The sequence below is a fragment of the Triplophysa dalaica genome, chromosome 5 (assembly GCF_015846415.1).
Source record: "Triplophysa dalaica isolate WHDGS20190420 chromosome 5, ASM1584641v1, whole genome shotgun sequence".
Lineage (NCBI taxonomy): Eukaryota > Metazoa > Chordata > Actinopteri > Cypriniformes > Nemacheilidae > Triplophysa > Triplophysa dalaica.
Window position 1 is genome coordinate 2,582,798 of NC_079546.1, and position 22,382 is coordinate 2,605,179.

General features: G+C 44.0%; 4 protein-coding genes across 6 annotated transcripts in view; 3 read left to right on the top strand and 1 right to left on the bottom strand.

The window, feature by feature from the left end:
* The window catches only part of slc13a4 (solute carrier family 13 member 4), a 28,616-nt gene extending 12,281 nt beyond the window's left edge, over positions 1-16,335 (bottom strand). Inside the window, exons 1-2 of the mRNA XM_056748903.1 lie at positions 16,198-16,335; positions 15,954-16,040 (exon numbers count right to left, since the gene is read on the bottom strand). The gene's annotated coding sequence lies outside the window, so the exon portion shown is untranslated. The remainder of the gene's footprint in view (positions 1-15,953; positions 16,041-16,197) is intronic.
* Positions 276-4,284, top strand: zgc:162331 (uncharacterized protein LOC793007 homolog). 2 transcript variants are annotated; one of them, XM_056748909.1, is made up of 5 exons: positions 276-788; positions 2,771-2,962; positions 3,145-3,304; positions 3,411-3,593; positions 3,665-4,284. In XM_056748909.1, exons 1-5 carry the CDS (start codon positions 608-610, stop codon positions 3,909-3,911), a joined length of 963 nt encoding a protein of 320 aa, XP_056604887.1. In that variant the 5' UTR covers positions 276-607; the 3' UTR covers positions 3,912-4,284. The 2 variants fall into 2 exon arrangements, with proteins under 2 accessions (XP_056604887.1, XP_056604888.1); XM_056748910.1 differs by having other exon boundaries at positions 2,771-2,956.
* Positions 4,975-19,546, top strand: c5h12orf56 (chromosome 5 C12orf56 homolog). Its single transcript, XM_056748906.1, has 13 exons — positions 4,975-5,405; positions 6,176-6,365; positions 6,871-6,916; positions 16,214-16,556; positions 16,864-16,952; positions 17,160-17,304; positions 17,412-17,500; positions 17,612-17,701; positions 17,779-17,875; positions 18,049-18,123; positions 18,210-18,287; positions 18,418-18,596; positions 18,732-19,546. Exons 1-13 carry the CDS (start codon positions 5,178-5,180, stop codon positions 18,844-18,846), a joined length of 1,764 nt encoding a protein of 587 aa, XP_056604884.1. The 5' UTR covers positions 4,975-5,177; the 3' UTR covers positions 18,847-19,546.
* Positions 19,547-19,711: 165 nt separating this feature from the next.
* On the top strand, positions 19,712-22,069 carry ssbp1 (single-stranded DNA binding protein 1). 2 transcript variants are annotated; one of them, XM_056748911.1, is made up of 7 exons: positions 19,712-19,779; positions 20,183-20,233; positions 20,314-20,371; positions 20,895-21,035; positions 21,117-21,201; positions 21,300-21,388; positions 21,508-22,069. In XM_056748911.1, exons 2-7 carry the CDS (start codon positions 20,210-20,212, stop codon positions 21,549-21,551), a joined length of 441 nt encoding a protein of 146 aa, XP_056604889.1. In that variant the 5' UTR covers positions 19,712-19,779; positions 20,183-20,209; the 3' UTR covers positions 21,552-22,069. The 2 variants fall into 2 exon arrangements, with proteins under 2 accessions (XP_056604889.1, XP_056604890.1); XM_056748912.1 differs by having other exon boundaries at positions 19,779-19,912.
* Positions 22,070-22,382: the final 313 nt, after the last annotated feature.

A 22,382-nucleotide genomic window follows, 5' to 3' on the forward strand; every position in this document is an offset into this window, starting at 1 on the left:
TAGAGCAAAATGTGAGCAGTAACACAATTGTGAAGAACACAATACTTAAAAATATAAATATATAAATACAGTTGTTCTAAAAGCTTAAAAAAAGTGTGTTGCAGCTAAGAAAGTCTATAATCCTCATTGCCTTCTCCTGGTGTTATGAAATGTAACCTGCATGCAGGTGGCAAAAATATGCCATCGCTTTAAAGACACTGCAGTCACGTGAGAAAGACACTGACAGAGAGAGAGAGAGAGAGAGACCCATGCTGTATGTGTATCATGACGTGCAAACGTGCTTTGGCTTCTCATGTGCGTGGCGTTACGCAGACGCTGTGTTTATAGGATCAAACACAGCAGTGGCTCTGCATTGAACACAGTGACAAGCAGCTTACAGACGAGAGAGAAGCCAAAACCATACATTGCTGCGGGATGGAGTAAGCCCAACTCTCTCTGTCTCTCTCTCTTTGTGCTTGATTCCCTGGAAGAACGGGTCTCCCTGTGTCTACGGGTGCACAGCTGAAGCTCGAGATCTTTGGAGTCACCACGGACCAATCAGCACAGAGACTTGAATATGACAAACTGACAGCAATTCTTTCTTCCTCATTTTTAAACACGGTCATCTATGGCATCAACAGACAGACCCTTCTTCTGGGGGTTCCTGCTGTGGTCTACGACATGGACTTTGGTTTGGACATTTACTCCAGATGAAGGGTTATCAGCCAGTCCGGTACTTCAAAAAACCACAACAGCTTCCACGGAGACGGGGATGAACATCACTGATCCCCCCACTACCAACAACACAGGTGTGTACAACATTGTGTTGAAACTATAAAATAGAATTGTTAATCCCTTTATATTTCTATGCAAACAATGATCGCTCTTTTAAACAACTAAAGTTATTACTACTACTGTATTAAAAGTTTCAGTGAAAATGTTTTTGTGTAAACATGTAATACTGATCTGTTATAGAGTAAGATTTTTTTTGGAAGCCCAGGTATAATCTGGATTACATTTGACACACTTTTTGCATACGCTTACAGGAAACATTGTGCAAAGTTTGCAGGAGTTTACAGTACACCCTCTGTTCAGACACGCGTTACAATACACAGGCTAAAACACACATGCACTTATCCTGAAAATCATGTGTGGGCTTAAAAAGCAAAATCTTATTAAGGGTTTACATGCTAACCGAGCTTTAAATATTGCGCAATAAAAATGCTGTATATGGTCAAAAAAGCAAATCAGACGCAACACAGTCGGTTTGAACTGTAAATAACATTGATGGCATTTTTAATATCATTGGAGAACTTAAAATATTCTGTCGGCTGCCAGCCATGTGTACTCAGAGTGTACTTTGCAAATAGTTTATTGACGTTCCCTCTGATTTAAACTCAATCTGCGTGACAGATTTGTGGCGTTCTGAGTCCGACAGAGAAAGGTGGACATTATTAAGCTGTAATGTATATTGGTCAGATTGCAGTGTAATTTTTTAATGACTGAAGATTTCAAACCAACCGCAGACACCTTCACCATCAGGTAACTTGAGGTTTATTCCACAGGTGAAACAATGGAGGCTTTTTGTGCCACGTGGCAGCTGTGAAATAGTTGTTGGCTGTTTGTCAGTTCCGTTACAGGGTTGCCAGGTTTTTCTGAACTGGACGGTTGCTATATCGTCTTGTCTTGATCGTATCACATTAGCCTACTTTGAAAAAGGGAATCTCTCCTGGATGGACTCATGGACTCCCTTTGTGTCCAATTTATATTTCACACTTAAAGAAAAAGTACTGTGCTAATATATCAAAATTGGGGTTAAATATGACCCAGATATATTTCATCCGTGAGTTCATCCGTTGTCTGCACTGTACAGTTGAAATAGGATTACTTAACTGACACAGAGAGAGAGCCAGTGTGCGATCAGTGCACTCGAATTTGAAAGGTTACACGGTAGATATCCAAAACAAGCAAAGTTGTTCTAAATTGGGTTTTTTTTGCCACAGGAACTATAGTTGCACGATCAATATATTGACAGACCCAACCATCAAAAGTAGTCTGCTGGATGGGTGGCTTCATAACCACATCACCACTGCCTTCTCAACCGCAGGGGCTTGTGGGTACTCAAATTTGAATGCACGGCCCCGTGCTAAATTTAATCACGTTCTATTCCAAGAGCACCTCTCTGGTAAAACCCTATGAAGTGGAAGTGAGAGGGGTCGAAATGCAAAAAAAGAAATAGACAAGTTATTTATTTATTTTGCCATGGAGTCGGGTTCCTTCACGCTAGCAATGAGATCTGACTCGGGCGCCATTGCCATGCCAGTTAAGCCAGGCTTAATGAAACCAGCACAGGGGCTTAAACACACTGCTGGTCCTCACTGATACTCTGTGGGGTCAAACCGGTGTGAACAATAAACATGATCCAGTGTGGCCTGCCAGCAGTCAATATGAGCTCAGTTTGCCTGTATATTGACAGTACAGTGGAGATGGACAGTACGCTGATGAAAATTCAGTAGAAAAAGAAAGGCAAAATAAAGGACATTGAAAACTGTGGGAATGTGGAGAAAGAGTAGAAGAGAGGTGGAATATGGGAGAGGGAGGGACCAGACACCATATGTGGAGACTGACTCCACAAATAAATCTATTTAAACCTTGAATATAAAGTACAACTTGGACAAATACTTTAAAACTTCAAAAAGCAGCCCTATTATAAGGGTTAGCACTTTTAATTGCAGACTCTATTAATAGAATATAATAGAACTCTGTTTGTTTGTTTGTTTCGCATAAACAGGTCTGAGCTGCGCTTCCCTGCTGCCCCCTCGGCGAGGTTCTTTCTATGTCGAGAAGGGCACAGCAATGTCTCTGGGTACGGTGTTGGCATTCTGGTGTCTTGAGGGATACCAGCTGGTGGGCAGTGAGAAAATCTCCTGTGTGCTGCGGAGCAACACTCCTCAATGGAGCAACTACCCACCAGATTGTGAGGGTCGGTCATTTTGTTTTTTAAAGAGATAAAACTCGTCGAAGTGACTTATGATCACTCCAGTCTTGCAAATTAGTTATTGATCGAGATGCACAAGCAAGCGCTAGATTATATATATTCAAATCTGTGCAGAAATAATGATGCATAATCAAAACAAGAGTGGGAATCATTTGTGTCTCCGGTAGCCATTCCCAAACCGGAGGATCGGGGGTTGAGAGTGGCCGTGCTGGCATCTGTGGTGAGCAGCATCATCATCTTTGCCATGTCCGTGTCCTTTATCATCTGCTGCCTGCAAGAGCGCATGAGCAAGAGAGACAGGAGCGAACGGACAGACGGCAGGAGTCGGTATGCGCGTATGCACAAACACACACAGGAAAAAAGAGGCCGGGCGGTTTAAAATGTAAAGAATGATGTGGGCAAAAGTGCGTGTTTATGCTATTTGGCTGTACAGGATGAGAGACCAGCACAAGCCCTGGAGAAGTGAGTGCTGGCTGGAAGGAGAGGAAGGCGACTGGGAGGCTTTTCCTCCGCCTAAAATTTACAATCTTTCCCAGCACCTTGATTCCCTTCTGTCCCTTGACAGCCCGGTCTATATGGGTGGTCTAACTGGTTATGATAACCGTGGATATCAGAGGTAGGAAGTTGTGCAGGTGCTTTGTTAAATGTTCTTGTTTGATGTGATCAAGTGTATTTGTATTTTTACAGAAGTCAAGAAAACCTTTTAAAGGCTCCGCTGCCTGGACTCTATCGCTCTGACAGTCAGGTGTACCCACATGTCGTCCTGCAGAGGGTGCCCACAACCACAATGCCAACTGCACCCAGTGCACCTGTGTACCCCCGTCTCTCCACCCCTCTGCCCACAGAAAACCCCACCGAAGGGCCTGCTCTGCCCCCGTACCCCAAACCCTCCTATCACAGCCCCGGTGGCACTCCACAGCGTCTGTGGCCATAGCAACGCACTTGTGTGTACAGAACTTTTACAACAATCGTCATGGCGATGGCTTATGGCTTCCAGATGGAAATGACTCCTGCAGTGTGACTGGGGCTCAGGAAAGTCTGAGAAATGATGGACTAAAGTGTATGTCTTATTTGAGAGCCGCCTAGATCATTTCACATCTCTACATCTAGGTGCTGGCCAAACAGTGTTTCTCTTCTCTCTGCTCAGTAACATTTAGGAACTTAGTACTAATTCTTAACGTCTGATGTTTTCTATGGAAATATAGGTGAATTACACTGATATCCTGATAACGGACTGACATGGGGATCACGTGAACCTGTGAAACTTGATTTTGTTTCGAAGACAAAAAATAAAATTATTATTTCTATGTCTTTTTGCAGTTTCTTATAAAGGTCACATTAAGAGCTACAGTATTATGTGTACAATCTTGGATGTTTATTAATGACTTAATAAATAATTGCAATTCACAACAACATAAAAAAGATATTGGGGAGAATTTAAGTGCACGTAATGTGGAAAATGTTGCAAACATTGTGATAACATAATTTGCCATAATAATTTTTCAACCGCAGATGAAAAAATATATTTCTATATAAAATTTGCAATACATCTGGAGGCTATCATGTGGACAGTTTTTTTCCCAAAAGAATACATTACTATGCCTTTTCCTAATAGAAATAGAAATGCAAAAGGAATGGTGACCTCTACTCAAAAGACTCTTTTATTCACAAGATGGCGCAATTGTCCTATCTTGTCTATTGTGATCCATCAAACCTTACAAAAGCATAGTTTTCAGCATTTCAAATCTAATCTGAGATTTGCCACCTTCTCTGCTCAAATCTAAAAGCAACCAATATATACACGTAGTGCCATGCGCAGCACTAACCACACAGGAATTTGCTTCAGCCTTTTATGACGATGAATAAAGATAATCGATCAACTATATTGCTTTTTCTCATCCTTTATGTATTGATCCACTATTGTACGTCTTGCTTCCGTTTCTAATAAAAGCAGAGACACAGCGTTCTGCACTATTAATAAACGGTGGCTGGGCATGCGCGTTGGCACCGCCTCTTCAGGCAAGTTGACAGATAAAGACGCATAGAAAGAAGATGCAATCCACACACTAGACTGGAAGACACGGGATATTTTTAAGTATTGAAAATATTCATGAAACTTGTATTACAGTTAATATGACAGCATGCGCAGAGCACCTGTGATGGTAAAGGTGACACCTGGAGAGGAGCGCAGCGCATTCCCATGGCCAGGAGCGCAAACAGCAAACTGGACACTTTCCTCAAGAGAAACACGAGTCGGGATTTATACGAGCGGATACGAGCCTGCGAGCCGTGTGTGGTGGTCTCGAGGTCGGTGAAGAGGGTCTTTATGCATGTGATATTGAGCGATGAGCACGTCTACCTGAGCGAGTACAACCCGCGCGCGCTGCGAGAGGCGCTCAGCTTCCGAGACATCACGAGCATCGAGCTGGTGAGCGTTTGCATTTCATCTGTTGATATAAGAGTACAATGCAATAGCACACTGATCTCCTTAGACTTAAAAAACAACTACATCAAATAATTACTGTATAGTGTTTTGTTGCTCCACACAAATAAACTGTATTATATTTTTTACATACTGTATATTATTGTATTTACAAGACATATTATAAATATAATTGTATTAGTATCATAGTAATACATAAATGTCATTATTATTTAGTAATACATGCAGTTTTTTGCCATCATTGTAAATAAGATATGGAATATTCATATTTTTACTTTACAAATTGCCAATCCACAACATATAAACTACCCTTATGCAGTTATGTATTTTTTTCCCTAAATGTTGGCCAGAAAAGGAAACTAAGTTATAGTAAATAAAATTCAAATATGAGGAATATATAAGCGCCCTGACCCTGTTGTGTATATTTGCTGTTGTCTGAGAAAAGATGAACTGTTACAGGTGTATATTCAATGGTACAGATAAAGCCCAACAGTCCTTTAAGCAGCGTCTGTGAATCAGGAAGACAATGCTAATTATAGAGAGAGAAGATTTACTTATCCTGTCATGCTAAACTGCTTAAAGAAAGTTTGTTTGGTAATCCTACACATTTACACAGCTCAAAGCTGCGGGAGACATCAAGTTTACGTGACTTACTGAATAAAAATATAAAAGTAACCATAGTGAAAAATGTCAATATTCAATATATAGTTAGTGTTATCCTAACAGACGTCTTCCCTAAACATCTCTGCACACAGATCAATGATTTGCCAGATTTCCTCAGTGGACAGGATCGCGAGCATTCGCTTCACATTCGTGTTGTCCATACTGCAAAGAATGCTGGGAAAAAGAGCGCAAAGCCCAAAGGATCCAGCCAGAATAAGCCGGTCTGTCCACCTGCATCTACATTACAAGGACTCGACCTGGGAGTCCACCATTCTCTGGAGGGTAAAGAGCTAATTTAATCAACTCAACAATTAATAATTCATTCAGTGTCCACGCAGAGGGAGATTTAGAAATGGTGTATCTTAATCAGTTAGAAAAGCGGCAGGCACTTTGACATTTAGATTTACATTCGCACACAGGCGTTGATGGAAAGCTGCTTAACCGGGGAAGGATAAAAAGCTAAACCAGAGAAGTTGTTTAAGTAGTAACCTCACTGTTTACCGGACACGCAAGGGCATTCAACCTTTGCCTGTAAATGAAGAAATTCACTCATTGAGACATCTGCTCTGTTTAGGGTCATAGACAAAACATGAAAAGCAGAAATCACTTTCACAATTTCACTTTCATTACACAATTATTTCTAATTGAATTTCCTATATCTTTTTACTATTATAATAGCTTAACTAGTTGCACACAGAACTAATATCATTCATTAAGATTTTATTTTGTCATTTCAGAACAATTCAAGTATACAAAAACATTCTGTTCTGTCTGTTGTGCCCTACAGAGACAAGCCGTGCCATCTCCAGAATCTCTCCTACATCATCAATGAGGTAAAAGCCTCTCAGTGTTAATGGCCTCACCAACACATTCTCATGGCTGTACAACTCCTGTCTATTTGTGCCCATCACTAACAGCATCGGCCGACACTGACTCGTTCAAAGCCCTTTATCTGCACCCTGCAGGTTTTTATTGCCTATGACTCGACAAGGCTTTGAAGGAACAAACATTTGCAACTCATACAAGCCATCATACTAAACGAACTGGTGCAGGAATAAATGTGGAGATATTCTGAATCCCAGGGCTATATATCTCACAGGAGCACAAGATCTCTGTGTTGTGCTTGGTTGCGTGGAAACTAAATTGATTAAGGTTTTGTCTTCTCTAAAGCTAACAGTGTCGAGCGATACCAGGGCGACAAAGGTTCAAAGGTTAACAAGATCTAAATTGAGCAACATTTACATTGACATCACAAGAGTTGTAATCATTGTGCCATTCAAGAAAACCTGTGTTAACTGAATCAAATAATTGTGTAAAATCGCTTTAATAATGTGGGATAAACGCTGACGCTTGATATTTTATTGCACTATGGTCTTCAGTATTTAATAGTATTATATTATCACTTTTTACAAGCTATAGAACAGATGTATTTCTCAAAGAATCAGACTGTCATGTGTCCTCTTACTCCCTGCTGGGAAAACTTCAGGAGCCAAGGGGAAACGTTGGCTTAGAGACTCAAAGTCATCGAGCGGAGAAGACGGAAAGAGCTGGAAATCAAAGAATGGGATTCTTATGACGCTTGAAAGAGAAATCTGTAACATTGGTTAACAATTTTATTTGACTTATAATAGCGTTAAATAAAGGTTCCTAAAAGGGTCTTCGTCTGCTGCATGGTCCCATAAAGATCCACAGAACCATATATTGCACAAATTTTTTTTTTTGTGGACAAAACTAACAGGTTTCAAGAAAACATTTCTTCTTCTATGGCATTGGAAAATCTTTTATGGCATTGATGTACTTTTATTTTTTTGTTAAATGTTAAACGTTGCATGGTGTATCATTTCTTTTTTAAAAACAAAACCATTTTGTATATATTTAAAACATGTAATCCACTTTTGAAGTTGTTATTTGTGTGAAGTGTTCCTCTGTGAGGATGAAACCGGAGCATTTGAAATGAGTACAGGTCACCTTACATACACTATGTATGTTTCACGAGTTCACCTACACAGATAACAGTGATATAGATAGGGATAATGATAAAGCTTGGTTATGCGTATTTGGCGTGCTGTCCGGGAAGCAGGCTCCGAGCTCGCCAGATCTATCCGAGCCCGAAACACTCTACCTTAGTACGGGTGAGTGCGCCGAGCTCGGAACCGGTCTGAGCCCAGAGCACACCCCCCGGGTTCCTGCAGGATAATGAGCTTGGCAGAGGAGCCGGGGTGGGGGAGGGGTGCTTAATCTTAGGAGAACGAGCAGGTAAGATGGTTTCCCTATTTATTAGCTAGCTCGCTAGGCTGATTGTGTATACGTTGTGATTGCTGATTACACACCAGCTGGCTGGTTATATGCTCCGGCTCCTCCCGAACTTTGTTAATTAAACATCATTTCACGAGTTCACCTACACAGATAACAGTGATATAGATAGGGATAATGATAAAGCTTGGTTATGCGTATTTGGCGTGCTGTCCGGGAAGCAGGCTCCGAGCTCGCCAGATCTATCCGAGCCCGAAACACTCTACCTTAGTACGGGTGAGTGCGCCGAGCTCGGAACCGGTCTGAGCCCAGAGCACACCCCCATAAAGCGAGAAAGTGGGACAGCCGCCGGAGTACGTATACCCCCCAACATGATGCCAAGCGCTGCGGAGGCGTGGCCTGTGTTAAGGTAGAGACGAGAGGATGAGGGCTCCTTGGGAGATGTTGTTTGTTATGGGACGAGAAAGGGGTAGGGGTTCCCCCGAGGATGGTTCAGACTGAGAAGATAAAAGAAGGTGGGTGCCCAATGCAGTGATGAGAAGTATGAATCTAGGAGGTGCTGGCAGTAGTGCTTGGAGAGATTGTAATATTAGGGTTTTCGGGAACTATCCAAATGAACGCTGCTTCATTGCTTCATGCCCCTGTTGTTAAGACTGATACTGGAAAGAGGCAACTGAAGGCGGGGGCCGGCTGTAGCAGAGCGCCTGATGGAGGCTCCTGCTGTGGTGATTGCTGCTGTGATGCTTGCTTCGTGGAAAGTTGTAGATGGCCGAAGGCGAGGCAGAAGCACTGGCCTCTGCGGAGGCGAATGCTGCGGCGACGCCGGCTTCGATGCCTCAGATGGAAGCTCTGGCCTCTGAGGGACGATCGCTGTGGTGACGATGGCTTTGACGTCTTCGATGGAAGCACTGGCCTCTGCGGAGGCGATCGCTGCGGCGACGCTGGCTTCTGCACATAAGATGGAAGCACTGGCCTCTGCGGAGGCGATCGCTGCGGCGACGCTGGCTTCTGCACTTAAAATGGAAGCACTGGCCTCTGCGGAGGCGATCGCTGTGGCGACGCTGGCTTCTGCACATAAGATGGAAGCACTGGCCTCTGCGGAGGCGATCGCTGCGGCGACGCTGGCTTCTGCGCATTAGATGGAAGCACTGGCCTCTGCGGAGGCGATCGCTGCGGCGACGCTGGCTTCTGCACATAAGATGGAAGCACTGGCCTCTGCGGAGGCGATCGCAGCGGCGACGCTGGCTTCTGCGCATTGGATGGAAGCTCTGGCCTCTGCGGAGGCGATCGCTGCGGCGACGCTGGCTTCTGCGCATTAGATGGAAGCACTGGCCTCTGCGGAGGCGATCGCAGCGGCGACGCTGGCTTCTGCGCATTGGATGGAAGCTCTGGCCTCTGCGGAGGCGATCGCTGCGGCGACGCTGGCTTCTGCGCATTAGATGGAAGCACTGGCCTCTGCGGAGGCGATCGCTGCGGCGACGCTGGCTTCTGCGCATTAGATGGAAGCACTGGCCTCTGCGGAGGCGATCGCAGCGGCGACGCTGGCTTCTGCGCATTGGATGGAAGCTCTGGCCTCTGCGGAGGCGATCGCTGCGGCGACGCTGGCTTCTGCGCATTAGATGGAAGCTCTGGCCTCTGCGGAGGCGATCGCTGCGGCGACGCTGGCTTCTGCGCATTAGATGGAAGCACTGGCCTCTGCGGAGGCGATCGCAGCGGCGACGCTGGCTTCTGCGCATTGGATGGAAGCTCTGGCCTCTGCGGAGGCGATCGCTGCGGCGACGCTGGCTTCTGCGCATTAGATGGAAGCACTGGCCTCTGCGGAGGCGATCGCAGCGGCGACGCTGGCTTCTGCGCATTAGATGGAAGCTCTGGCCTCTGCGGAGGCGGTCACTGCGGTGATGCTGGCTTCTGTGCCTTAGATGGAAGCACAGGCCTCTGCGGAGGCGATCGCTGCTGCGACGCTGGCTTTGGCACTGTGATGGAACTACTGACCTCTGTGGAGGTGGTCACTGCTGCGACGCTGGCTTCAGCCCTTGTGACGGAAGCATAGGCTTCTGTGGATGATTCTTAGTTGCCGCACTTGGCTCCATGCTTGAAATGGGAAAGCTGGCCTTGGCTGAGGCTGTTGCTGTGGCAACGCTGGCTTCTTTGCTTGAAACGTAGTGTTGGTCTCTGCCAGGGTAGTCGCTGCTGCGATGTTGACTCCTGCTGTTAAAACTGCTGCTGCAGAGCCTGAGACTTGAGCACTGGCCCCTGAGCCGGCTGAATCGGCGGTGAGATCTCCTGTAAGTGAGATTTCGGCTGGCATGGAGGATGTTCGAACTCATGCGTGTGAAGTATGAATTCTCTAGATGATCTTGGAAATGAGGGTTCGATGAGCTTCCCTGATGATAGAGCGATCGGACCTGATGTAGCTCTTAAAAGCTTCCGATGTCCAGCGCCCTAGTGCTTGGATTTGAGAGTGCGAGAGGCCTTTTTGGGCTGCTGTGGTTGCTGCGCCTATGCGGAAGGAGTGGCCGGAAAAGTGGTCTGCAGGGATACCGGATAGGAGCAGGACAGCTTTGAGGTGCTTTTGGAACCAAAAGCGTGTAGCTGGGCGGTTAGACTCGTCGACGAATAGAGGATCCGATGTGGTTGTGGTCTGGGATTTCCTGAAGTGGAGGTAGGCTAGGAGGGTCTGATAAGGTTGAATTGGTGAGTGGAGATTGAATATGTAAATGAAATGTCCTCTCCTGGTTTGGTCCGTCTTGCTCTGTTTAATGGAAAATGACATAGTCTCTGAATCGACTACTGACAGGTCGGATACCGTTGGATGGGTTAGGGGGTTGAAAATGGATGTTGTGGAAATTTCTGAACATCTTAGAAATCCAAAGAATGCTAGTATAAACATGGTGTCGAGTGTGCGATCGACGTGTTTGGAGTGGTATCCTTTACGAAGGGTGGAAATGCATCTGGTCAATATATCCAGGGTTATGGGTTGCCTTGCATCCTGGCGAGCAGGCTGGGTACGTTGAATGCCCTTGATAAGCATAGATGTTTGGGAGCTGGCTATGGCTGCGGAAGGAGAATTGAATATGAGTTTGTGGAAGAACTGGACTCCACTCATGTAGCCTTTAATTGAGCTGGCCTGGAGGTTTTTTGAAGAGTTTAGGAAGGAGATGAAGGAGGTGATGGTGATGACAGAAAAATCGGGAAAGGGAATGTTGAATGCCAGGTGAAAAGACTTGAAGCTTTTCCATGCAGTTAGATAAGATTGGAGGGTCCTGAGGGAGACGGCTTGGATGATGGAGTTTAGAGAGGCATCGATGAGGGTTTTTAGGGGGTGGTTAACTGGAATATCAGCTCCGAATAGGGAGGTACCGGTGTTGGCAAAGGATCTGCTTCGGGTGCCAGCAGCCTGAACTTCTGGAAGGCAAAACGAGAAAGGGCGTCAGCAATCTGATTTTTTGATCCGGGAATGTGTTTGGCAGTTAGAATGAATTGGTCACAGGCTGAGATCCAGATGAGGCGTCTGAGGAACGGCATTATGGCGGGGGAGTGGGAGCGGCCTTTGTTAATACAATGAACAGTTGCCTCGTTGTCACAGTGCACGATTATGCTGGAAGCTGACCACTCTTTTCCCCATAGGGATGCTGCGACGACCAGTGGATATAGCTCAAAGAGAGCTGAGGATGCTAAAGCATAAGGGATCTCTAAAACCTGGGGGGGCCAGGTGGACGCGAACCAACGGCCTTGGTAAAAGCCTCCGAAACCGACGGAAGGGGCGGCGTCTGTGAATAGGCGAATATCGACGGGGGAAGAGGCCATGTCACTGTAGAAAAATGACAAGCCGTTCCATTGTCTGAGGAATTTTATCCATAGGCTCAGCTCGTCGAGGCAGGAGCTGGATATGGATAACGAGTCCTCTAAAGCGTGTGCGGATGACGCGAGAGAGAGGAGGTGTGAAACGAACGGGCGACCTTGCGGGATTATTCTCATCGCGAAATTTAGATGGCCGAGAACAGACAGAAGCTCGCGTTTTGAGCAGCGGGGATTTGATAATAGGGAGGACGCGATCAAGATCGTTCTATCGATTTTCTCTTTCGGCAGAGAAGCCTGGAATTTAAGCGAGTCTAATTTAATTCCGAGAAATTCGATGGACGTGCTGGGACCTGAAGTTTTGTCTGGGGCGAGGGGAACGCCGAGATTTTTGAAAACCTGTTGGACTTTTGCTAGATGTGCAGCCGGAAACGAGTCGGGAGACGAGATGATTAAAAAGTCATCCAGTAGGTGGATAAGGTAGGGAATTGCATAATTGTTAGAGAGAATCCAGCAAATTGCCTCCGACAACATGTCGAAAATTTTTGGGCTGCTTCTGCAGCCAAAGGTGAGACGGACAGAAAAGTAAAATTTATTGCGCCATCGAATGCCGAAAAGGTGCCAGAAGTCTGGGTGGATTGGCATGACTTTAAATGCTGATGTGATGTCGACTTTTGCTAGCCAAGCGCCATGACCGGCATGTTTTATTAAAGTGATGGCTTGATCGATGTTATGATAGTGCAGGGAAAATTCCTCGATCGGAATGAGGCTATTAATGCTAGGGAAGGTAGAGCCGTGTGGTGACGAGAGATCGAAAATGAGGCGCTTTTTTCCAGAGAATTTACGAGTCGCTATGCCAATGGGGCTGATCCGAAATGCAGGAAAAGGGGGAGCGTCGAAGGGGCCAATAATGAAATTAGCGTCGATCTCCTTTTTAATGAGGAAATCGACTGACTCTGGTTCGGCGAGCGCAGACTGGAGGTTGGGGCATATTAAGCTGTGTGACGGAAGACTGACGACGCCGGGGTTGAAACCGTTCGAGAGACCGGTCAGAAGATAGTCAGTGAATTGAAAGTCGGGGTGCAAGGACAATTCTGAAGACAAACAAGAAATGTTCACGGGAGTCGAAAGGTAATTTTTTAGTTTTTTATTCTGCGTTTGAGACAATGGGCACACGATTCGTGCGTGTGCTCCGCTACAAAATGAGCACACATGCAGGAAGCGACAACGCTGCCTGACGCATCTTCCGGCGTTGAAATTCCTACAAGCCTCCAAATTGCCAGGTTGCCCTTGGGTTTGGTGAACTGGGCGGGTTGGCAGGCGCGGAACAGAGCAGGTAGACTGGGGAGGCGAAGCTGAGCGTGGGGGAAGAGAGGGAGTGACTAGGGGACAATCTAATGTGGTATGCGCAACTGAGCGACACACCGCGCATGTAATATTGCGGACGCCCAGAAAAACCCTGTTATGCAGCTCAGTGTCCAATGCTCCCCAGTAGGGGCACTGGTTCCACTGAGCTATACGAATTGCACATTTGGCGGAGAAAAGTCTGTGATACGTGTAAAAATGCGCGCCCCCATAGGAGAGAGCGAGCTCTGCCACGATAGCGAGATAATCGCCCAGCTCGCGTCTCCTATGAGGGAACGCAGTGCAGATCACGTCAGTGTAGCGGGAAAAAGCAACGATGAATTCGGGGAAAGAAAGCGTGCGGGTGTGGTTGGGTGACTGATTTTTAAGCGTGAGCGACAGATCGCCGTAAGTGATCTGTCGCTCGTTTGACGGAGGTGATAAAGGTGAGAGGAGTAAATAAAGATCTGTGTCCGCACCTGCCAAGATCTGTGACCTGATGTTGCCTGGGACGGGGGGCGGTTCCAACGCTGGTGCGTTGATTGGCACTGGCATTGCTGTCGCTGTGGCCAATGTGAAGCCTGATCTGCTCTGCGGGAGAGATAAAAGGGAGGGGATTGCAGCCGCCTGAGCGGCTAGCGGAGCCATGCTCGCGCTAGCGGCGGCTTCTAAGGGGGCGGTGAAATGGCTGATGACCGTCACCTGCATCGCTAGCTGAGGCAGCCTCGCGCTAGTGGTCGATGGGGGTGCCGTGGGCCAAGAGCCAGGGGCAGGGAATGGGTGGGATAGCACTGGAGCTCCGAGTGCTGGTGAGCCGACGTTTCTTGGGCGGCCCGCAGTGTTTACTGCTGGCGTGGTGTTGGCTGGAGGTTGGAGCTGGCCTACTGCGAGAGGGACTAGTTGCTGGAAAACTTCGACCGGACGGTTTGAGGCGTCCGGGAGATCCGTGGCGGTACCTGCGCTCGCGGAGGGCCTGCTGTGCCGGGTTGCCGGCGGACGGCCACGACGGGCCGCATTGGTGGATTGCCCGGGCCGGGAATAGGGGGAACCACGAGCCGTACCCGGCTTGTCAGTGCTCCTTTGCGGAGCTGACTTTGGTGGGGCGGTGTCGGCCAGGGAAGAAGCGTAGAGGCAGTAAAGCTCCGCCTTGGTCATCCGCCTATGGAACTCGATGTCCGCGTTGGATAGAGCCAATCGTAGGCCCTGGACAGTCCATTTATGGATGGCGGGGATCGTGTTGTGCGTGGAGGTGTAAGAAGAAGCCGGTGAAGGCGGCGGACGTCTCTCTGGCACAAGTGATGGAGTGTCCCCTCTGATTTTGGCCTTGCGAGGTGCGGAACGTCGAAGCTGGCGGCCACGTGATGAAGCCGGGGAATCAGCTACCGAATCCGACCCTGAGCTGGAACAATGGGACGCGCTCGTTGGCGCTGAAGGATTGCGGTCTGTGGATGCGTCGTTAATGACGGGGGTCTCGGACATAGCGTCTAATGTAGGAGTTGGTGCTTAATCTTAGGAGAACGAGCAGGTAAGATGGTTTCCCTATTTATTAGCTAGCTCGCTAGGCTGATTGTGTATACGTTGTGATTGCTGATTACACACCAGCTGGCTGGTTATATGCTCCGGCTCCTCCCGAACTTTGTTAATTAAACATCATTTAATGAGCTCACCCCTTTATAAATAGAAACCCACAAACAGTCCATTTAGTCTATATTGTTTGTGTTTTCAGATATATTTGGGTTATTTGGGTTAGCTGTCGTGCATTTTACACTGTTAACAGTCCATGACAAGATTACAGCCGTGAGCGGGGGGACAGGGGGGAGGCCATTGGCGTCATTCACACCGTTGCCAGGGCACAATAAGAGACGGAAACCACCAAGCAATAAACGTCCAATTAAAAGCCCTTGTTTGTCTCGGCAAAACATGCCTGCTTGGTGCTTAACTACACGCGTGTTTTTACAATTGAGAGATGCCAACATGACCAGCATCAGCATCACAGTTGCTGTGTTATTCGTTCACCTGACCTCCCTGAGTGTGAATGTTTAATCACACTCAACAGCACGGTGATGTTTATTGCCGCGGGGTAAATCTCACCTCCGTAGCTGAATAACACCCAAGGGAGACCATTAGTTCCTGTTTAGCACAAATTTGTGAGCGCTTGCCTTTGTCTGAAGAGACTCCATAACCACATGGGGCGTATGAGACGTTCAAAGGCGGGTTTATTTAAAGCCAGTCTTTCCACAGTTCAAACATCACTTTAAGACCTCTATTGAATTGGTGGTATGCTTCAGTAATGATATGGTCTGTCATTTTAGTTTCTCAGACAAAAGTAGGTCACTGCGACTAAAATAAGACTGTGGGCATTTTTTGCCGCTTAGATTGTGAGAACATGGAAAGATTTTCTCTTTATCCTGCATCTTATTACAGGAGATTGAGACGGAAGGAAGTTGCATGAACAACCTTGTACAGCATCCAAACCTTGTAGTTATGTTCCTCAGCAGCGCCTTCTTGTGGACATGCTGTTCCAGAGGCATCTATGGTTCTCAGAGGACAGTTTTGTTGTTCCTAAAATGTAGAAATAAAAACCTGGCATTTTAATGATGCCATTTGACAGTGAAATAAATTAATAAACATAATTTAATAATTAATCAGCATTTTAATATTCTGTTTCTCTAAGAAATATGTTTATCCTCCATATACGAATCCTTTATTTGATTGTTACCTTTCCCCTGTTTCAGGGATAGAGCGGTCCAGGAAGAGGACAGAAGCAGCATCACAAAGAGGCGTTCCGCTTCATGTCCAAACCAAGACAGTTTGGGCCTGGATCTGTTTCATCCTCCCTCCCCCATCTACTTCTCCAGCACTAGTGTAGCTCCTCCAACCAGCTTCACAAACCACCAGATACAGGGTCCAGTTGCACGGCGCAGAGGTTCGAGTCTGGCACGGCTGGTGAGGAGAACTCTGGCAGAGAAGGACAAAGAAGAGGAGGATGAGAAAGAGGAAGAGTTGCATCTTTACGCTGTGTCTCCTACCTCACGAATATATCTACACCTTCAGAGCTCCTGGAACAGTTATATTATAGTATGTGTCTAAGTCTGTGGGAATATTACTTCCAATATTACTTTTCAAATTTGTGTTTAGACCAGATTCTAATGGTTCTTTCTCTTTTATGTACGAACGTTTAACGTTCGCCCTGGAACCGTTATTTCATATTATATTTAACATTTGTAATCAATAAGAATGGTTCTGGGTAAAGACATTTTTTTCTTAAAAATAAAGCTTGTTTTGAACCCTAAACATTCTTTGTAATTGATAGCGTGACTGTAACTTGATGTATTTGCCCTGGGCATTGTTTAAGAACTGTCAAATCACATGTGTGTTTTTCTAGAGATCAACTTTAATGCTGGGCCCAGTGTACAGGAAGAGATGTGGCCTGTCTTCATCTTCTCCTGAGAAACAGAAATATCACAACATCAGGTACTGCAACAACTTTATTCAACTTTATATCCTTTACAAAAAAAAAAATGCAGCTCTCGTTCTAAATAAAAAAACGCTTTTGGATGATAACCCAGGTGTTGTAGCGATAGACTTTAACCTAGTTTGTGTCTATTGCTAAAACTAAAGAAAAAGTGTTTTTAAATACAAAAAGTATTCGCTATCTAAAGGTTAATTTTCTGTGTGAAGCTGGGAGCGAACTTGTCATTTATTCGCTCAGTTGAGTGGAGAATTGCTTCAGGAGGACATCAGCCTGGAGAGTTCATATTTACTCCTGCAGGAGCTTCATACCGCCACGTACCGCAATCCCACCATCAAAAAACTCTTCTGGAGGGTAAAATTCCTGTAGTGTTTCTGTGAATGAATGTGTTGCTGTACAGTATATGCAGGTTCATCTATAAGAATATAAACCTGCTGTTTTACTCTTAATGGTCTCCTCAGTCTTCCGGTCTTTATCCTTTCCTGGTGAAAACACTGTCGGACAGCTCTCAGGCCACCCGGGAAGGAATACAAACAGAAGACAGACTTCTGTAAGCTTCATTTATCTTGCTTGTAAATAAAAGTAAACGTCATGTAAGTGTTTTCTGTATAAGTATGCCAGTCATGGTTCATTGTTAAGTTGATGTCTCTATGTCCCCCAGACTTTGTACTGTAGTGGTTCAGATATTATGCCTCATGTTCAGGGAAACTGAAATCGAGCCGGCCCGGATGAGCATGTTAACAGCCAAACAGTGAGTTATTTTACTTCCATTAGAATATCCATGTGTTGATGATTATTTCTTATAATTTGGATGATTATTTGATGCAGGGGGGCTCTCACAGCAAACCTGCTACTTGCCTTAGTGTGTGATCCAGAACTTCAACTCCCAGATTCTACTAATGGCTCCCAGTCTTCAGATACTATGGTATGAAAGTAATAAACACAATTAACTAATAATCAGTACGTTGTGGTAGTTTGCCATCCTTAAATTGCGATACAGTATGTATCAGTATTCTACTGGCCAGTGTCCACCATGAAGCTTAATATTTTGTAATATAACATAACATTTATGATGCGTATATGAAATGTATGTTGCAGCTGCAGGGTCTGCAGGCTGACTTTCTGGATGAAACATCTGCTTTACTGTTTGAGGTTGTTGTTCTATGTCAGGAAGTGAGTAGCACATTTCTTTCGCATATTCATTTGGTTAAAAATGTGGTGACCAGAAATGTATAACACTTGCCATCTGTACTTTAAAGGCCAGTCGCACTCCTTCTCTGGGACACTTCCTTACAGTTGGCTGGGTGCTTCGAATACTTAAACCTCATCCCTTCTTGGTAGGTCTCCAGTTTCGTTTTCATACTGATATGTTTCATGATTATTTGCATGATACGCAAGCCTCTTCCAGAAAGGCAGAACATATGTCTGAAATACCTGTTTGGTTATTTCTTCGTCTCTATATTACAGCTGCCATTTGTTGGATATCAGGCCCAGCAGGTGGTTCTGCTCCTCTCAGATGAGCAGTATCCAGTCAGCCCGTCTCAGGCGGTTCTTCTCTACCAGCGATGTCGTGTTTTGTTAGCCTGTCTGCAGCACAGCACCTTTCTGAACAAATACATCCGGACAGCCTTTAAAGAAGAGTTCAGGTTCATTACCTTGATATTGTCATTTACCCTGGAAGATTTAAAAACATTTTTGGGTTGAAGTGTTAGATATGTCGACCAGCATTTTTTCATTCTTAACTTAGTCATGCTTTTATTTGACTGTCTCTTTCCTTATAGCTACAATGTAAAGATGTCTGGACTGAAGCACAAATTGCCCCAGCTGTACCCCATCAGTCAGCCCACCCAGCTCGTACTGTCCCAGCTCCTCAGTCTGATTCTTCAGACACCCTGATCTCTTCTGCAACAAGAGCTCCTCTTGACATTTTAAATATCTAGTAATTGTCTTTTTTCTGTATAAACACAAGGCCTGTTTGTACCTCATGCGTTTTTCTGATCGGATGGCTATTTGATTAAAAACATTGCATGAAGTTGCCAAGTTAATATAGGACCACAGATGTAGAGATGTTCTGATGTGGATATGCCTTTGAACGAATATGCTGCCCCATAAGATTGGACTAAAGTCTTATATTGTGTCTTACGGTGTTTAACAGAATGCTGGATAATTCCCTGCTTAGCATATCGCCTTCGTCTTCACTCAGGATTACAGTAATAAATCACAGAATGTTTAAGATTTGTTGGGAAGTCAAACCACAGAACATCACAGAACATTTATTAGGCCTATATAGAATTACTTGAACTATTTATTCTACGTTGCAAATGAAAAGATGGATATGTAATACACTTGTCATGAAATTGGTCCAGGACATCATTCTTGTACAGTACAGACTACTAAAGCCCAGGCAATTTTCTTTATTTAATATGTAAAACTGTGTCATAAACCTTATTCAGAATTACTGTAACTACAGGCACTGCTTAAAGTGCACTTATTTGTTAATGTTTGAAAATAGTCTCTTTGTAAACAGAGAAATGTAATCACTTTCAGGAACTCTATGTACCTCAAGCCTAAAATAAATAAAATATTTTAAACACTTTGCGGCTGTTCATTAATAAAAAACATACAGGTTAAATTATGATTTCAATTAAAATAGTCATTTATACACTTTTGGCTTCGTTTACAGATGATTTTCATAAATTTCTACTTACGTGTATGTTGAACGGAAGTGTCGGAACGGAAGTGCTTAGTTTCTGTTTCTACTGGGGAATGTTTTTAAACCGGACCGGAAACAGCGTGTGGGGTTATTGAAGCATTCTGAAGATAGAGCCTGTGAGTCCGAATTTTTCTAAGATTAGTCTTTTTGTAATAACAGCAAAGAATTGCAAAAAATTACTAGTTCTGAGCGTTTAAACAACATTAGATATGTGAAATATCATATGTTTTATAAACGCGATTAGTTTTGGTGAGTGAATGGCGGGAGATTAACATGTGATTCTTTACTGGATTTACTAAAAGTATATTTAGAGCTAAAAAAAATATTTAAATGTGCCCCATTTAGGACTAACTAACTGTAGATCTATGACACTATAACATAGAACAAAAACTTCGATTAACGTTACCTCGAAGAAAAATGCCAGTACTCTCTAAACTTTACCTAATTAAACAGAGATTACACTTTTTCATAATGTGCCTGTTTATCACTTTGAAAAGGTCATTTTATTTTCCTCCACAGAGTAACGGGACCATCCACGAAGCAGAGATGTTGAGAAATGCCTCCGCGCAGGTAAATAATGAGAAATAAAACCCTTCCTTATGTGCTGTACGCATTATTGTTGACTGTTTAACGTTTGATCACCCTGACAGATACTTAAACAGTTCGTCAGACACAGATCTACAGATACAAGTCTGATATTGGAGAGATGTACGTATGTTTCAGTATCATTCTATAGAACGGGGTGTCATGTATGCGTGTTATAGTAGCTACAATATATGAATAATACTCATTACTTATTTTTATATAAAAGTACATAAAATAAATAAGACTCTCAGGGTTTATCCTGGCTCAAAAAGAGACGACCCTTTAAGTGGCTTAACAAAACACTTATATTCAAGTTCTAAAACATTTAGGAACATGACAACTAATAAGCTAGATAAAACTTTTTATCCTCTTCAACTAATTTTCTTTTAAATCTGCTGTTACAAATGTGAGTCTGTTTAATGCCTGCAGTGTTTTTTGCGAAGACACTACATAATTTTCCCAAGAGTCGGAGGCGGCACGAAATTTGACTGAGGCCTCCGCCTCCAATTTCTCTATGCCGGAAAAACCCCTGAGTCTAGATTTGATAAAAAGGAATAGAAGTCATCCATCTTTTGAATTTTGGTGTGTTATAACGTTAAGTTTTCTTTACAGTTTTAACAGTTTTCTCTATTTTTCTCTTTAACAGCTATTAACAAGGTCCAGCTGCTAGGGCGGGTGGGGCAGGACCCTGTTATGAGACAGGTGGAGGGCAGAAACCCTGTCACCATCTTTTCTATGGCTACAAATGAGATGTGGCGTTCAGGAGAGGGTGAAACCACAAGTGCAGGTGAGCGTTTCAGTGTACTTTTTTTTTTTAAATAAAGAATTTTCATAACCAAGTAGTTTTTTCTGTGTCTGGATTTTGCAGATGTCAGCCAGAAAACAACATGGCACAGAATTTCTGTATTCAAACCTGGTCTCAGAGATGTGGCGTATCAGTACGTCAAAAAAGGGTGTGTTTCTTTGTTTAATTTTGTAAAATCTGAAACAAATGTATTTACAGGCTCTGGTGTTATATGTATGTTAACATACTGTTACCACATTTTTTCAGGTCCCGAATTCTTGTCGAAGGAAAGCTTGACTATGGTGAGTATGTGGATAAAAACAATGTCAGGCGCCAGGCAACCACTATTATCGCAGGTCAGTCTTCAGTTCTTCTTTACCACTGACACTTATGTCAGCATGTTTTAATTGCTCACTATTCTTCTATATGTTTTAATACTAGTTGAGACTTAAGATATTTTTTTCTCTTTCCACAGATAACATTGTCTTTTTAAGTGAAAATGTACGAGATCAGCTGTGAAGAAGCATTCTCAGACTTTTCACAGGAACGGAAAGAAGATGGATTATATTTTGGATAGTTATTCTGCTTAAAACACATGAGTAGCCTTGTGCCTGACCTTAACAGTTGTACAATAACAAAATAAATGTTGATTGTATGATTGTGACACAACAGAGGGCCCCAGTGCAATGCACTCCAGTCCCCATAAACTGTATTGAACTCTGTTTGTAACAAAATTTTCTCTTCTAAAACATAAAATATATGTTGGAAACCATGAAAGGGAATTCTTTTGAACCAAATCTTTTCCTGGTATTTTTTGTTGAATAAGTTTGTTTATAAACTTTTTTTCGTCCGTAAAGGGTTACGATTAGGCTCATCCTGTCAATATTATGTAATTTTAAGTGTACACACTTCTGTAGAAGCACTTGTGAGATGCCTGAATTTTCAGAAGCTTTTATAGTTTTCTGTCTTATATAAAAACTAGTTTCATTTATTTAACCTGTTTGAGATGTTGAATAAAGTTCAAACAACATTTTCAACATGTTTCCGTAATGAACTTGAAATATCGTTAGATCGAATTTTACTTTTAAACCGCACATTCATTTCTTTATTTTTTAAAATAATAATAAAGTAATTTTTTTCTGTTTAGATAAACACAAACTAAGATGAATATTCAATTAAAAAAGAGGCGGTGCGCGCAGTTTGGTATTCTTGGCTTAACACGGTTTGTTGAGAGATCGTGCGGAGTCGCCCTCTATTGGCTCGATCTCATGTCAGTTATGGAACCCCGGTCAAAGTGACTTCCTATTGGTCAATCTGTACGTCCATCATCTGTGACTTGCGTGTACTCAA

Bases quoted from the DNA above. Each gene is read 5' to 3' on its own strand.
- zgc:162331 (XM_056748909.1), top strand. From the start codon at position 608: ATGGCATCAACAGACAGACCCTTCTTCTGGGGGTTCCTGCTGTGGTCT. The intron at 789-2,770 runs GTGTGTACAACA...TCGCATAAACAG, and splicing joins CCCCACTACCAACAACACAG to GTCTGAGCTGCGCTTCCCTG. The intron at 3,305-3,410 runs GTATGCGCGTAT...TTGGCTGTACAG, and splicing joins CGGACAGACGGCAGGAGTCG to GATGAGAGACCAGCACAAGC.
- c5h12orf56 (XM_056748906.1), top strand. From the start codon at position 5,178: ATGGCCAGGAGCGCAAACAGCAAACTGGACACTTTCCTCAAGAGAAAC. The intron at 6,917-16,213 runs GTAAAAGCCTCT...CCCCTGTTTCAG, and splicing joins TCTCCTACATCATCAATGAG to GGATAGAGCGGTCCAGGAAG. The intron at 16,953-17,159 runs GTACTGCAACAA...TTCTGTGTGAAG, and splicing joins CAGAAATATCACAACATCAG to CTGGGAGCGAACTTGTCATT.
- ssbp1 (XM_056748911.1), top strand. From the start codon at position 20,210: ATGTTGAGAAATGCCTCCGCGCAG. The intron at 20,234-20,313 runs GTAAATAATGAG...TCACCCTGACAG, and splicing joins TGAGAAATGCCTCCGCGCAG to ATACTTAAACAGTTCGTCAG. The intron at 21,389-21,507 runs GTCAGTCTTCAG...CTCTTTCCACAG, and splicing joins GGCAACCACTATTATCGCAG to ATAACATTGTCTTTTTAAGT.